The sequence below is a fragment of the Strigops habroptila genome, chromosome 4, assembly GCF_004027225.2.
Source record: "Strigops habroptila isolate Jane chromosome 4, bStrHab1.2.pri, whole genome shotgun sequence".
Classification (NCBI taxonomy): Eukaryota; Metazoa; Chordata; class Aves; order Psittaciformes; family Psittacidae; genus Strigops; species Strigops habroptila.
In genome coordinates, this window is record NC_046358.1 from 29,044,271 (window position 1) to 29,060,948 (window position 16,678).

The 16,678-nt window shown below is 37.6% G+C and overlaps 1 protein-coding gene across 7 annotated transcripts in view; it reads left to right on the plus strand.

The window, feature by feature from the left end:
* RPS6KA5 (ribosomal protein S6 kinase A5) overlaps positions 1–16,678 on the plus strand; it is an 80,728-nt gene that overhangs the window by 49,086 nt on the left and 14,964 nt on the right. For 6 of the 7 annotated variants that reach the window (XM_030484698.2, XM_030484699.2, XM_030484703.2 and 3 more), the window contains 5 exons: positions 7,980–8,130; positions 9,344–9,505; positions 10,757–10,882; positions 11,594–11,727; positions 14,738–14,831. In XM_030484698.2, coding sequence (XP_030340558.1) covers positions 7,980–8,130; positions 9,344–9,505; positions 10,757–10,882; positions 11,594–11,727; positions 14,738–14,831 — 667 coding nt within the window. Of the gene's footprint in view, positions 1–5,791; positions 5,878–7,979; positions 8,131–9,343; positions 9,506–10,756; positions 10,883–11,593; positions 11,728–14,737; positions 14,832–16,678 lie in introns of those variants that run through there. The other variant, XM_030484704.1, reaches the window with a different exon arrangement.

The window sequence follows — 16,678 nt, forward strand, 5'->3', positions numbered from 1 at the left end:
AATAAGCTTGCCCAAAACACGTTAGTGAAATCTCCCCCAAAATGAGTGTTTCCCATTACTGGATTTCTTTTGGAGTGGAGAGTTGAGGGCTTAAATTGCAGAAATAAGTTACTGCTATCAAGATCAGCTCTTAAGTCCAGTCCCCAGACTAAGAATAGTCTTGCTCCTATTGGAATGTATTACTATGGTTATGACCCTCACCTGAAGTCACTTGATACTTAAGGTTATAATGGGCAACAAAACATACATCAATTATTTAGATAGTTTATTTTACTTCTGTTACAAATTTTGCAACTTCTTGGAAGGTTGCGATCTGTTTATTGGTTTCTAGGTCTCTATGAGAACAGGAAACTCAAGAGGGCCACTGGAAAAAATGGAGGGGGGGAGGCGAATCAATTAAAATTCAGGGCTTCACCTTTCTGGTTATTGCGATGGAGTTATAACTTGGAATTAACTCTTTCTGACATATTTAGGGTTAGAAATTTTACTGATTGCTTACTTGATTCCTGAGATTTACTAAATGGAACTCTGAAGGAGTTCCAAATTTTTTAGAGAGAATCTTCACCTGAGTTTTACAGATCTTACTCTTCCCCAAAACTGGGTAACTCTTCAAAGATGTATTCTACAGGATTTGACTGTCTTTTGGTAGGTCCTTATGTGCTTTTTAGTATCTTAATCTTTCCGATAATTTAAGATTAAATTCAAAGCTGAGAAACTGCAAGGTTGTCAGCATCCATCCTCTGATGGCTAATAACCTGATTCCTGATCTAAATTTAGTTGTGGCAGATTTACTCTCTTGTTGCTGAGTATGCTTTTGTTCTGGTCAGTGTTTATGCTACACATTCCTAGACATCAATCCTGTAGTCTTTCAGCTTTTATTTTGATAAATTCAGAAGGTAAATTCTTACAATTTCCTTTAAATAAAGATGTTCTCCAGTCTTCCTGTTTCTGAAAAAGCCTTTTCTTAACTCAGCTTGTGGTGTTCTTTCTTACATATAGAAGGTTTATTCCTGTTAATGTTTCAAGAGGATTTTGTTTAAAGGAAGTAATAATGCACCATCTGAACAAAAAGATATTCCTTTTTTTTTGGGGATGGGGGGAGGGAAGGAGGGGAGGTGATGGTGGTGGGGTTGTCTTGTTCATGCCGGTAGTGGACTGATAGATCTAATTCCTTCTTTTCTGTCGCTTCCAACTGATAAACCCCTACTTTATAGCTGAAATCGCATTAGTCCCGACTATGACTGCATCGGAAGGTGCCCCTGTCCATGTCAGGGGGGTGGAACTAGATGGTCTTTAAGGTCCCTTCCAATCCTAACCATTCTGTGATTCTATTCAGACACTATTTCATGTGTCTTCTGTTACTTCGGTACTTATAAGACCCATGGTTTCCGAATCCTTTCCGTTGATAGCAGTTTCTGTGCTGGATGATATCTGTTTTGTGTGTTTGCAGTTTATTATGTAATGAATGTTATGTTGCTTTTAAGATCTTGAGTGGCTTAACATATGAGATGTTGCTGTTTTCTCTGTCCTGGCTGCTGCACTGAGTCATGTGGAACCTTCTGGGGAATGGTGCTCGCTATGTGCCTTGGGGAGCAATGGGAGCATGGTGGAGTTTCCCTGAGGGTAGAGTAGAGCAGGCATATGTGAGACACCAGGAGGCTGTGGTGCTCATGCAGCAAAAGCAGAGGGTGAGAAGAGTAGGGAGCAGAAGTACATCTCGGAGAAGATGGAAAGAAACCCTTTTTCTAAGGATTGAAAAGGGCTGTGTAGAGTTTGCTCCAAATTGGGAAGCTGTTGAGCTACTTGCTTGAGAGCATGCCTGAAAGAAATGACCCGCCCTTCCCGACATGGTACCTTGTTAAATTTAGAGATTACGAGATTTGTGGCGTTTCAGAAATGCCCCCCCTTTTAATTGTCGCTAGCATGAGTACACTGAGCTTTTTCAAGAAGTAACAGCTGAATTTTCGGTACCCATCTTTAATCCTGTCTGGCCTAGAAGCTGTGATCTTTATTTCCTTTTTTTTTCTTCAATAATTCTGTCATTGAAGATACATTTGCAATTTATACTTAATGTCCTTTTTTTTTTAATTGTTAATTCTTTCAGTGATGTTTACAACCTTTTCTGTTGAACTGGGATGCAGATGCTAGTGCTAGTTTTACACCTATAATTAAAAGGGTTCCAGATTCTCTCTGTGACTATCTTTGATCTTTCTAGTTTCATTTCCTCTCTAAACTGATGAAAAACTGAGTTGCAGATAACTTCATCAGATATTTACAGTTGACGGTGGTAATGAAATCACTGGCACAGAGATATGAGTTGATATAAACTTCTTTCTTGATGGCAAAGTTATTCTAAACAAATTATGTTCCCTAACTTAAATATGTTTTAACTTGCTAATTGCAGCAGACTTCAAGAATTCAGTTTTTTCTTACCCAATCACAAGTCATGAAAGCATAGTTTCCATGACCTTTGATTTTTCTGAGTTTAAAGAAAAATGTTGTCTTCTAAATGAATCCAGGTCTTTCTTTTACTTTACCTTTGTGGGAAGTAATCTTTAGATATTTTTAGGTAATTGTATTGCCTTGCGTAGCACAATGGCTATCTGTTGTTAACTGTGAGCACAGAGTTTTATTCTGAAATATCTCTCTAATGGACAGTTCAGTACTTCTGTCAGAAACAGTTGCTTTGTGGTTTGTATCCTTTTCACTCTTTCTGATGAGAGATTGTGTTCAGTTCTTTTATCATAACCTTTTTGACAATACTGTGGACTTCTCTTTCATGGCAAGCGCAACTTAAAAGAAATTAAAGTTTGCACTTCCTTATGTCTCTGTGCCTCTCTGTCTCTGAAGACGCTTTTTGTTCACATCTTTGGTGTTATGGGGTATTAAACTTCATTTAAAAAAAAATCGCAGAACTATTCAAGTATCTCTCCTTTTCTAGTATGCCCTCTCTCCTTTCTTCTCCTTTCTTTCCAAATCTTCCTTTCATTTTGAGAATTCTGGAATTCCATTGCTGCAGAGCTGTGGATGGGCCCCATCTGCAAAAGCGTAGCCAAGGGCTGGGTTTGATTACAAACTTCGTATTTTCGGTTTGATCATGAGTGATTTGTAGTGCTGGCTTGAAAGACAAATCCATTTTAGGGGCTTGACTTTTTAGGAACTTGGCATACCTACAGGGATTTAAAATAAGCATGAAGTTTTGAGGGTATTATATTGCTGCTGTACAGCAGCTTAAAAAATCTTTCCACCTTTAGGGTTATGAATAGATCTATCTTTCTCCATTTTTATACATATATGCATCTATAAAATAATCTGTAGAAGCACACTAATGCTAACAGCCTATGGTCTTTATTTGACATAGCTGCTTATGACTTAAACTTCATGAGGGGCGGCTGAAATGTGACCATCCATTAGATGCTATGAAGATATTTTGCCCATGATTCTGCAAGAATACTTTTATTGGCAAAACTGTTGGGAAGATGCATAGCAGGTGTATACTGGGATTCCCTTCTTTATTCTCTGCCTATTATTGAAGCATGTAAGCATGAAATGTACTAGGGATGGAAGTGATTCAGAAAAGGAAAGGAAGGTTGATGCTAAAGGCCCTAGCTTCTTTTCAGAAGCACAGCCATCCCAGGAAGGATTTTGACACATGCAGCTTTCTTCGTCTGAACGCTTTATGGGTTACTGTTACAGTAGTGTTGTAATACTGAAGCCAGACTCTCTTTACTTGATCAAGCTGCTTGATTAGTTTTCACCAATTTCTGCTCTTCCACATGTTGATCCCATATGGTCTGTCTCTTCTGACAGCTTTCTTTTCATCCTAATTAACGTGTATACAGTTTCACATACTTCAATTCCTTTATAATTGTAAGTAAGTAGTTGATGGAACTTCTAAAGAAATTGGCTTCATTCTTCGCTGCATCTGTAGTGTGGTTCTGTGAACCGGTCCAGAGCATCATGAATATTTTATAGTATCTGTCAACCTCAGAAGTATTTCTGAATGAATGCCACTGGCATGTATAAATGCAGCTTACATGGAGTCTGCTTGTACAGTATGGCAAAATGCCGCCTTCTCTGCGTTGAGCTCTAAGAAGGTCAACAAATGGGAGATATCCCTCACTATAATACATACCAGATGTCTGCTGGAAATACAGTACAGCAGAGAGAAAACAGTCTAAGAGGTTCTTGGAGGGTGTAGAAGGTAACTTCATGATACAGCTGGTGAGGCAGCCGACTAGGGAAGATGCCCCGCTGCACCTGTTTGTGAACAAAGAAGGACTTGTGAGTGATGTGATGGTTGGAGGCCAACTTGGGCGTAGAGATCTTCAAAGTATAGTTTCAGAGAAGTAAGGATTGGGGTCAGCAGAACTGCTGCCTTGGGTTTCCAGAGGGCAGACTTTGGCCTTTTTAGAAGAGGTTGACAACTCTGGTTGACAGAGTCCCCTGGGAGGCAGTCCTTGAAGGGCAAAGGAGTCCAGGAGGGATGGACATTCTTCAAGGAAGTCTTAAAGGTGCAGGAGTAGGCAGTCCCCGTGTGTCAAAAGATAAGCCAGCAGGAAAGGCCACTAGCCTGGCTGAACAGAGAGCTTTGGCTGCAACTCAGGGGGAAAAAAAAAAGAGTTTATTGCCTTTGGAACAAGTTCAGGAGGACAGGATGTTGTCAAGTTTTGCAAGGAGAAAATAAGAAGAGCCAAAACTCCACTAGAACTTAATCTGGCTACTGCCTTAAAAGACAATAACAATGTTTCCATAAATATGTTAGCAACAAAAGAAGGCAAAGGGGAATCTCCATCTCATATTGTATGGGGGGAAACAGTGACAAATACTGAGGAAAAGACCAAGGTACTTAATGCTTTCTTTGCCTCAGTCTTTAATAGTTAGACAAGTTGTTCTTGCAGTACTCAGCCCCCTGACCTGAAAAACAGGGATGAGAAGCAGAATGAAGCCCCCATAATCCGAGGGGATATGGTCAGCCACCTACTACACCACTGAGACACACACAGGTCTATGGGAATGGATGGGATCCACACAAGGGTCTGAGGGAGTTGGCAGAAGTGCTCACCAAGCCACTTTCCATCATTTATCAGCAGTCCTGGCTAACATAGACTTATTAGTGTTACTGCAGAAGTACTTCTTTTAGCTAAGAATTTTCTGGTAACTTGCAGTGCAGAGTTCTGTAAAAGACTCTCCACTGCTTATGTTTGTTTCACTGTCTTTTTCTTATGTTTGTATTTGCATCAGAAGCCTGAGATGTGGGCAAAAATCTTACTGCTAGCACTTACCAGCATCACTACTACAGAGACTGATCTTCTGAGGCTGCACGGAGAAATTGTACTCATTTGTTCTGTTACCTATGTTACTAATCATCCCAATTCAGCATCTTTTTTTCAGAGACATTTTCAAAATTTTATCTGATTTGGTCATTTGTAATCTCTGACAGTCTTCAGATAGGAAAATGCTCAAGAATTTATCATTTGGATTCTAAGGACATCCCAGAGTTTCAATCTCATTGCTTTAGAAATCCATTTAAAAACTACTTAGTTTTGATTTGGTGGTTTTTTGTTTTTTTTTCCTCCCTTCTGAGAACCCAAAGAGAACTTGTCTCTTTCGAAGACCTTTGTTGCATACCTTCTGATTCTCACATCAGAAAGGTTAATAAATTTCTCTGACTCCTCTAACTGAACTGATTTCCAAGCTAAGAAGATATTGCAGATTTTGTTGGCCCTCCTGTAATTCAAGTAATTTTGCTATCAAGATGTCCTGTCTTCTGTCTTACAACAGGAAGGCTTTCTTACTTCCTTACCTGCTTCCCCTTTCTGAAACTGGATGATTTCTGAAGAGGCTGAATCTTTACTTCTTCACGAGTCCTACAGTGTAAGAATCCTCTTGTTTAGTGATGTTTAAATTTGGTATTGACATCCCTAATTAAGAAATCATTTGGCAGTACTGTGCTTTCGTCTCCTTCTCTGTAAAGTGAATTGTGTCCAGAAGTTGAAGACAAGGCTTTATGGTTGCTGTTACTTCTGCTAGCAGAGTGGCTGTAATTTAGACTCTTACTGTAGATGATCCTTACATCGTTTAAAGATACAATCCATCTTAAAACTCAATTTTTTTTTTTATTTATTTATTTTTATTTTTTAGGGCTGTTTTTTCCTAAGTCACTTTAGTGTTACTTAAACCAGGAGGTTAGCTTGCTTTGTCATTTTGTTTGGTTGAAATTGGGTACAATGTCAGTAGAAACAAACCCTGGGAGATGTGCATATTGAATTTGTTTTTGTCCTTCCACACTGGCAGGACAGGATTATTTAGGAAACAATCTGCATCTATTTTAGGAGTAATCCAAGAAGTTATGTATTTCAAGATAATAATTTTCCCATGGGATAGCTGACTCTAAGGATGTCGTGTAGTAACTTTAAACAAAGTTTAGAAATGTCCTGCAGTGATCAACTTAAGCTCTATCAGAGACCTATAACAATTAAGATTTTAGTGCTGCCACAACCTCATATAATTTCAGCCTTGCAGTCTTTCTTAGCTTAAAAAATCTTTCAGTGGTGGCGCTCTTAAGTCCTCCTCCTATGTGTTGTGCTTCCTGAAGTAACCACATTGAGAATATGCCTATATAGACACCTAGTTAAACAATGTGCCCTTGTGACAAAGAAATGCCAGTGGTATCCTGGGCTGCATTAGGCAAAATACCAGCAGTTGAGAGAGTGGGTCCTATTCTGGGCTCTCTGGTACAAGGGAGAAATGGACATACTGGAGAAAGTCCAGCAAAGGATCGCTAAGAAGACAAAGGTACTGAAGCATATGAGGAAAGGCTGAGAGAGCTGGGACAGTTCCACCTGGAGAAGGGAAGGCTCAGGGGTTGTATATAAATGCCTGAAGGGAGGGTGCAAAAAAGAGGGAGCCAGGCTCCTTTCAGTGGTGTCCAGTGACAGGACCAGAGGTAATGGGCACAAACTGAAATGCAGAAGGTTTGCTCTGAAGATCAGGAAACACTTTTACTGTGAGGGTACCTGAGCACTGGCACAGGCTGCCCAGGGAGGTGCTGGAATGTCTCTCCCTGGGAGATACTCAGAAGGCTTCCTGACATGGTCATGGGCAACTGGCTCTAGGTGACTATGCTTCAGCAGGGGGTTTGGACCAGATGACCCCCAGAGGTCCCTTCCAACCTCATCCGTATTGTGATTCTATGACAAAAAGTCACTGTATATTGTATTTTACCACTCATTCTACCCACAAATCAAGTATGCACTTCCTTTCTCCCTCTTTTCCCCCAAAGTTTCAACACCCAGAGCCAAACCCTTCCTCTGTATATAAGACTGTAGGGGCTACTCATATAAAAGGTATATATTGAAATGTCATTCTCCTCTAGGCTTCCAAGATTTTGAACTTCTACTAGCTTTGATGGCTTCTAGTTCTTGTGTTGAAAGAGGCATTGAAGTCCCTATCCACGTTCTCTTCACTGTGCATCGTTTTGAAGGGAGCATTATGCCCAGATCCCTGAACTCCCCATTTCTCTAAGCTAGATAGTCCTAGCCTTTTTTGTAGATCTTCATATGTAACACATTCTGTATGAGCATTGTACACAATATGTAAGGTGCAAGTAAACCTCAAATGGCCCAAGTGTGTTTTTTCTCCTTGTTTTCTAAGAATTTGTAACATTAGAAATGTTTTTGGGGTTTTTTGACTGCTGTTAGGAATCAAGTCGATCTCTTTGTGGAGCTACGTGTTGTAGCTATGAGATTTCGTTTAAATAGTAATATTTAAATTACTATGTATGTACGAAATGAGGTTTGATTTTTTTTTTTTTTTTTTTTGTGTGGATTAAGTTATGTAATTTATCTCCTCAAATCTATCTTTCTTTTTCTTTTTTATTTTTTTTATTTTTTTTAAGTTGAAAGTTGAATGCTACCTTTAGAATGGTAACTCTTTAATTAAGAGTTTTAAGTAATTGGCAAATATTTGTTTTACAGGAGAATATTAAAAAGTGAGCCACCTTATCCACAAGAAATGAGTGCACTGTCAAAGGATATAATTCAGCGTCTTTTGATGAAAGACCCCAAGAAGAGGCTAGGTTGTGGTCCCACTGATGCTGATGAGATCAAACAACATCCCTTTTTCCAGGTAAAACAAACAACCAAGCTCTGCAGATACCACTTAGTCTGTGTTGGTGACTTTGAAACCCAAGTCTAAAGAAATTCTGTTGGTTTCATTACATAAGAGCTTAGGGGTGTGTTAATTTCATGAATAGTCTGGCACTGAAATTAGTAAGGGTATCCATGTTCTTATGTATGTGGATTTTAGGTGTACTACAAGAAGGGTTGGTAGATTTTTAATTTGTACTGTCTGTTTCTAACAGTTACTTGAAGCAGCCAAAAGACATGTTACTTAAACCAGAAGGTCTAATGGAAAACACTTCTATGTTGTATTTTTTTAAAGGAAAGTTTGCCACTAACATTATTAGTAAAATTTGCATATTGATAAAGTTCACTATTAGGGATAAACACCTCTTATGTATTTTCCTTTTCCTAATTAATTCTTTAGTCTTGTTTAGTAAATTTTAATTCTGTTCAGATTTCAGTGTAGTAGTATTTGATCAAATTTGATAAATTTTAAACCTTTAAAATCAATATTTTCAATGTAGTTATCGTAACATTCAGCATGAGCAGTGTCTTGGATTTTTAACTTCCGAATTTCTTCTCATCCCTTCTCATTTTCCTTCCTCTTAAAAGAGAGTTTGACAAAGTAGAGTTAAACTTTCTTCATTCACTGATTGTTTTGGAAGATACATTTTTTTCCTTACACAAAACTTTTTAATCGTGACTTCATTTCAGTTCCACTCTTTTACAATAATGGGGTCACTTTCTCATAACTACTATATCTATGCTTATGTTCTACTTCCAGCCGTGCCTTTAAGTAAGAATCTGAAGGCATTGTGCTCTCAGGGCTCTGGAAGCTAAGATTAGTAATTAAGCATAGAAATCAGCCATGAAAAGTTGAAGATACTGCATGCATGCACCACGGCTTACAAACATATAAATGTTGTTTCCTAAGAAATTTAAGGGCTGTTTGGCTTATCTCCACTGTTTAAATTTGTGTTGATTTTTTTGTTTGTTTGTTTTTATTTTTAAAGCTGGATTCTGCCTACTTACAAATAATTATGATACATCTTGCCTTTATGTAAGCAAATTAGTAGGGCAGAATTTGAATGCTTTTCATCTGCCTGTGGAATATAGCAAATGTATTTAGGACTGTTTCTGGACAAGTCCCTCTTTCTAATATTTGTTTCATTTAAATTTTCATTTGATTCAAACTTATTTTCCTGTGTTTGGTTTAGAATATGAATTGGGATGATTTAGCTGCCAAAAAAGTACCAGCTCCATTTAAACCAGTAATCAGAGACGAGTTGGATGTCAGTAATTTTGCAGAAGAGTTTACAGAAATGGATCCAACATATTCTCCTGCAGCAACCCCTCAGACTTCAGAAAGAATATTTCAGGTATTTTAAGAACTTGCGTTAATAAAAAAAAACCCACAACCAAATAACAAAACCAGTGATATATTGAACAATTCCATGTGTATAGCTAGTTTGTTTTGTTTCTTTTTCCTGCCTTCTAAGTTAATTTCCAGTAACTATGTAATTTACAATGCTAGTTCTCGGGGCTTCATTCAACAATTGCAAAATGAGAAAGGTGGAAGCAGTGCTACTGCAAACATAAAATTCCATGTTCTTTCATTCCCAGCTGAGTGTCCCACCTGCTGGACCAAAGTCAGGCTGTCCTGTACTGAGTATTCATACCTTAAGAATCTTGTCATCTTGACTCCATCAGCCTGGCATACCAGCTTCAGCAGCAGCAGTGTAGTTTGCCCGTGTCCACATTATTCTTTAGTTGAGGTATTCCTGTGGGAAGTAGGAGCTAAGTGCAGAACTGAAAGAAGGTCTTCTGGGTGCCGTAGGAGTGCATCATTTACTACACTACTATATCCCTTCTTGGACTGCACTGTCTGGATGTCAAATAGACAGAAACAGCTTATGTGCAGCCAACTCAGTACCAAAGCTGCAGAGGTGAACAGCAGTCCAGATAATTTTTTCTCGTCCCTGTCCTTGTGCTTTGTTGATTTTATTGGCTGGTTTTGAGCAGCTTAATGCTGCTTAGTGTATATGAATATAACATCATATTTTGGAACTTGCTAGATTTGTACTGATTTTGACTGTACCAAGCAATTTATGCATGTCATAATACATTCTGATTCATCCTGCAGTGGTAGTCATAGTTCTTCTTGTTAGAATACCCAAACTGGGCACATCCATTAATATGAAGCTTATTTTGTTTTGCCATTTAAAATGGTTTGATGCTTACATCACAACATAACTATTCCATGCTTTAAACTAAAGGTGTTCTGGGAAGCTAGCTACTTTGAAGTATGATTCTTTATCGTATTGCAAAACAGTTGAAGCTGAGCCAGATTTTTATCATCATTTACCAGAATTTTTGTATTATTATTGTTTTATCTATTACTGTGGAGAATCATATTACTAATCTCAGGAAGACACCGGTTCATATTGAACAGCGTGATATCTCCCCCCCATCAAAGAGATAGTTACAGTTTCTGTATTGTTATGAAAATTCCGAAATCTTTGGGGGGGGGGGGGGAAGTCTTCTGAAACTTCTAACACTTCATATGCAGTATCATAGTTTGTGTGCAATAATTTCAAGCCATGTCCTTTTCTGATGTTCTAATTTCATAGGGGTATTCTTTTGTTGCACCATCTATTTTGTTTAAACGCAATGCAGCTACAGTAGATCCTCTTCAGTTTTATATTGGGGATGAGCGGCCTGGAACTACAACTATTGCCAGAAGTGCTATGATGAAGGTAATAAGAATATCAAGAGCTGAGTTGATTTGGTTATCTTGGAACTACATATAACTTTACAAGCAGCAATCACAAGCTAGGCTACAGATTACAAAACAGTCATTATTATTTGTTCTCTGTAATGGTTCCTCAAATGAGCCAAGCATGTAATTTGCATGTGGTACTATTAAGACGTAGTTGAAGTTTAATCTGAAAAATGAGATGATTGTCTAGCTTTCCAGAAGACTGAAGTATAGTAGTAATTTGACTCCTGATAGTTTTTATTCAGCCAAACATTGTAGATCTTTCGAAGCTACTTTAATTATATCAGAATTCCTTCTATGCTGTATTTACCCAAAAGCATGGATAGATGTATGAAACCTTATAAGAACACATACTATTGTGATGTCTTCAACGAAGCACATAGTTTTGTGGATAAATGTATGTACAGCCATCTTTGATCCTGTTTGTCTGAGTATTTCGTATCTTTAGCTATTGTAGTAATAATGATTTATTTAGTGATTATGTTTAATGTAACATAAGATTTACTCTTTGTTAGAATAAATTTTATGCATTTTATGAAATCGAAGTTAAGATTATTTTTTATCAAAAAGAGAGCTTTTTTACAATTTTAAATGTAGAGTAAAAATTCTCACAAAACTTTACTCTTTGTTTTTGACTGTGTATACTTAAAGTATTCTGCGGAACTAAATACAGACAGTTTCCTAACAGGACTCTCCATTTTATCATCATTATGAACTGGATCTGAAAGAGAAACCATTGGGAGAAGGAAGTTTTTCCATTTGTCGAAAGTGCTTACACAAGAAAACTAGCCAAGAGTATGCAGTAAAAATAATCAGCAAAAGGTATAAATGTTCTGTAACACAATAAAAATATTTTCTTTGTTACTGTTGCCCATAGAAAAATGTTCACTACATTTTTGAAAGTGGAAATATAACTTTATATTATTTTCTTTTTGTAGAATTTACAGAAACTTATACTAACCTTATGGCCTTTAAAAGATTCTGAAAGTCTTTTGAAAGAAAATGTTATTCTTTTTGGGGACGACACAAGAAGAAACTTAAAGAGTACTTTTCTGGTTCCTTGTTGTAGTCTACCCTAACTTCCCCTAATTATGCTTCTAATGAGTTAAAGTATAAGGCCCTCGTACCTTTAGACCTAAGAGAACAGAATGTAGGCTTATGCTAGCTTCCTCTCCTAAGCAGCCCGATTGATTGCCTAGGACATTGCTTTAAAGAAGGATCTGTAGCGTAGGTTGCCCCAGATCTAGCTGCGTGTGTGTAAAATGGGATTAGACTGTAGAGTTGTAAATTGTGTCTTGTTTCCTGGGTGTCCTGGTGACAACACTACAATGGAAGAAGCTCACTTGCTTTGTACTTGGGGACCACCTGGTCCTCTTCCAAGATACTTCCAGCAGTTTCTGTCCAGAGGAAAATAAAGATAATGGATTATCTGAGGAGCAGGTGGATTTTTTTAGCTTCATTTTCCAATGTTCATTAGTAAATATGTCCCAGTGTGTTGCAGAATGCTGGTAGGGAAGAGAAAGCGTAGATGTTCTGCTATCAGAATGATAATTCACAGTGATCTCTTCTCTGAGACATTTGGCTGTACTTCTGTTTTTCCAGACTCTAGAAGTAACTGTCCACCAGCCTTAAGTGTTTCATCACATGCTCTTTGGATAGGATAAGTCCAAGAATAAGACACCTAAATATAGTTGTCTGAGTCAGTTTTCTGAGGTGTGCTGTGATTAATGGAGGCCTACTCAAAACAATTAGTGGAGCCCACAGAGATTCAAATGACTAGACTCTAGCCATGGGATTCAGTAACTTAAACATATAGGCATCTACGTCGTGCCATTTTAGCATCTGTTGGTGTCCTCTCTGTCCTCCAGTTCCCATCAGTCTTGTGACTACTGCCTTTATGTAGATGTCTTCATGGCCGATGTCTTCCAGGCTCTCCTATGCTTAGGTCACTGAATCCTAGGTATATATTTTATGGTGAAGTAGTTCACCCTATAAGATTAATTAGGTAGAATTTCACTCATCATATTGAGACCTTAGACACACAGTATGCAGTCAACACAACATTGGGTATTTCACTCTGGAAATCCCTGCCTTGAGTCTACATTCAAAATTTTTTTGTATGGTGCATGCAGAGCTGCAGACCAGTATTCCTATCTCATCTTAAGCTAATGTATTTTTCTGTTTCTGGCTAACAGTGAGCAAAGTAGTATTGACTTTTCCCATAGAACTAAACTTTCAGAAATTATGTTGCCAAATGATAATATTACAGTTTCTTTTGCTCTTTCTTCTTCATCTTGGTGGATCAGGCTAAGTGAAAGTAAAGAAGTGGTCTGCATACGAGATATTTTTATTTTAATTTTTTTTTTAGGATTGCAGGCTATGAGCAGGCTCAGAGCATGTTTGTGCAGTATTTAGAGGGAGCAGTAAACCCACACTCTGAATGGCTGGACACAAACCAGCCTTCAGTAAGAAACTTTTAAACAGTAAATACTATTGCTGTGAGGACCACTCTAGTAACTCTTGCTAAAAGGAGAAGTATAATAGGTTTCCAGTAACTTCTTTGCCTCCAAGTCAGTCAGTCTTTCACTCCTACACGTCAAAGGTGCCAAAAAAGTGAATCCTGCACCTAGGCAAACCTTTTCATGACAGTTGAAATGAAAGCTTGGATCAAGAGTTCCTCTATGGTGTTACTTTGTTAGTAGTGCAGGGCCTGCCTCCGTCCAACAATCTGATGTTTATCTATGTGTCTGAAAGCCAATGAAGCAGTAAAGTAGCTTGAGTTATTGTTTTAGAGATTTTTAAGTTGTTTTAAATGATATTTTCTGTTTAAAATCTGACATGGTTAACTATTTATGGAGGGGTAATACTCAGAAAAGTCCATGCAGAAAGGTTGATGTTCATGATGCTGAACCTTTTTCATCTGTTTCCTAGGTCCACCTTCTCCTTATGGTAGTTTAGGGGGGAAAGATTATTTGAATCAGGTTTTTTAATTTATTGGGGGAGGGAGGGATGTGAGGAATGTAACCAAAAATTAAGAATGTGTAGAGAGAGAGATTTTATCTGTGTTATCCATAAGGCCATTATCTAAGTCAGTACTCGATTAGCCTTTCTCGGGGAAAATTTTGGCAAAAAAAAAAAAATCAGGCATTATTTGCCCCAAATAAATCACCATATTCCACCATTAGTGGAAATCAAAATGTTCTATTCTGTCCCCATTCACATAGGTTTTATAATGTTCACCATGTTAACTTTTTGGCTATAGCTTTCAGTATTTGAAAGAGAATTTGTGGGATGATTTTTGCTGTTCAACTAGTCTCTTCTTCTCTCTTTCATAGTGTTATAATGGCCTGTTTAGGGGTTCATTTGTATAACACAGTTCATATGTAGATGATGTTACTCTTTGCTATAAGGAGTTCATAGTTTCCATACAGCACTGGAAGTACTTACCTCCTATAAGAATGGAAAAGAATTCAAGATAAAGCTGAACTAACAAATATTTGTAGGAAGAGAGGTGAAGTCAAATTGCACTGGACTAAGGGAAAGGTTTGTTTTAAATGGAAACTATTCTATAATATCATTTCAGCTTTTGCTGTAGCAAGTTGCAGTTGCATCAAAAACATTGTTTATTTGGGTGTGGTTTTTAGTGCCCTAACTTGCAGGGCTGTGTAGAGAGTTTTGCTGAGCTTGCTTTGAATACGCTTTTAATTGTGTTTAAGTAGTTGTAATATTAAGAAATTTTGGATTGCAAGCAATTAAAAAAAGAGGTGTAATACTTTTGAGCATGAAATTTGCTCAGTAAAATTGGTACAAAATGACTGCTCAATTTTTCCAGAATGGAAGCCAACACCCAGAGAGAAATAACAGCTCTGAAACTCTGCGAAGGACACCCGAATGTAGTGAAGTTACATGAAGTTTTTCATGACCAGGTATTTTGAAGAAACTATAATCAGCACTAGCCAAACACTTTGCCATGTCTTTTCCCAAGAACTTTTACGAGTTAAGCATACAGCGGAGACAACTTTTTTCCTAGGGCTTTTGTCTAGTCAGTATGGAAGACGAAGCAGAAGTTCTACATTCTACATTCTGAAGTTACTCTACCAATCAAAAAAGTTTTTGGAAGAATTAGAGTCCTGGATTCTGTTTCTGTCCTTAGTCTACTTTGTTAATCGTCATATAATATATTCATGGTCCAGTTTCCATATCTGTGAATAGATAATCACCTTCCCTCATGGCTGTCATGAATCTTAAAATAGTATTTGGAAAAATAATTTTTGTAAAATAATTTGGAAATCTTGCATATGAAGATTACATACATACCTACTGCAATTTTTTTTTATTATTTTTTTTTTTCTTGCATGTTAGTAAATTAATGGAGATAACAATGTAGCCTGCTAACTTACCAAATGTGAAAGTAGAGCCTCTATTTGAAAATATATTGAGATCAGTTTAGGGTTTATTTAAAGACCTTAGTTGTCTTTTTCCCTAGTGTAATGCAAGCTCCAGAGCATCTAATAAGCCATAATTTCATTAAACTTAGACGTTGGTGCTAGTTTGAGCTAGCAGTTTGGACCAGTTTTCCTGCAGAGGTACTTTCCAACCTAAACTACTCTGTGATTCTAGCCTAGATTTTGTCATGGGCTCTCTTGCCTCCCCCTATATCCCAGTCTATCCCCAGTATGCTATTTATACAAGGACCAGCAGGGTGCTCATGTGGAGCATGAGAGCATGAAACATCTGGACGTTAATCTTTAACGATAAGGAAGCAGTTTTTTGCATTTATGTGCAGTATGAGGCGTGTGTAGAACAGGACACTTTTTTCACTTTCCTTTGAGTAGAATTACTATACTCAGGAATATCTTAAAAAAAAAAAAAGTTTCAGATTGCTCTGCAACTGAATAGGCTACTCTCCACCAGCCTGACTATTGTATTTTTAGTTAGTCTTGGTAGTTCCCAGGTGGTTTCTTCCAAGTTAATCATGCACAATATTCTGAAAACAAAAATGGCTCTAAATTTTCTAGTTTGACATTTCTGTGGTTTGTCTAAAAAAAAAAAAAAAAAAAAAAAAATTCAATTTTTAACCTGCTCTGATATCAATCAGTCTGATCAAATTCTACATTAGCAATCCAGCCATAGAGTATTGGGTTGCAGTCCCTTCTGGTGAGCCACAAGAAGTTTTCGAGCAGAGAAAAGTCTGTTTATCCTTCCTGAGTTTCCTGTTGGCTATTCCCAAGACATAAAGAAAATTTGCAGGAGAGGGTATCTTACAAGCACTACTAGCAATGTAATGCTATTACTAGTAACGTAATTACTAGGAGGCACTTTGTTCTGTTACCACTTTCTGTCCGCATAGCTCTGCTTCTGTTCTTTATCTAAATACTGTGCGCCTTCTGTTCCTGACTATTTCTTTTAATTTCATTCTTTGACCTCTTCCCAGAAGTTTTTTATTTTGCTTGCAAGTATTGTTTCTGTTACTGTCATTCTGGAGAAGGAAATGTAGAAGCCATCCCATGCCTATATCCATTACCTTTTGAGAATGCTAACTTCACTTTCCTGTCCTGAGAAGTCTGCCTTTTGCTTAATGGCAAGACATATGAATTGCAGTTGATTGTGTGCGAATGTTGCTGTATAATCAAGGAAGTCACTGCTTATTGATTGTCTTGAAAAGAACAACCATCTAAACAATCATCACTTTTTTAATTAAAAAAAATACTCTTGAATGTTTGGAAGATGTCTGTTGTGATTCTAATGGTAGAGTAGCTTTGGCTACTGCTCT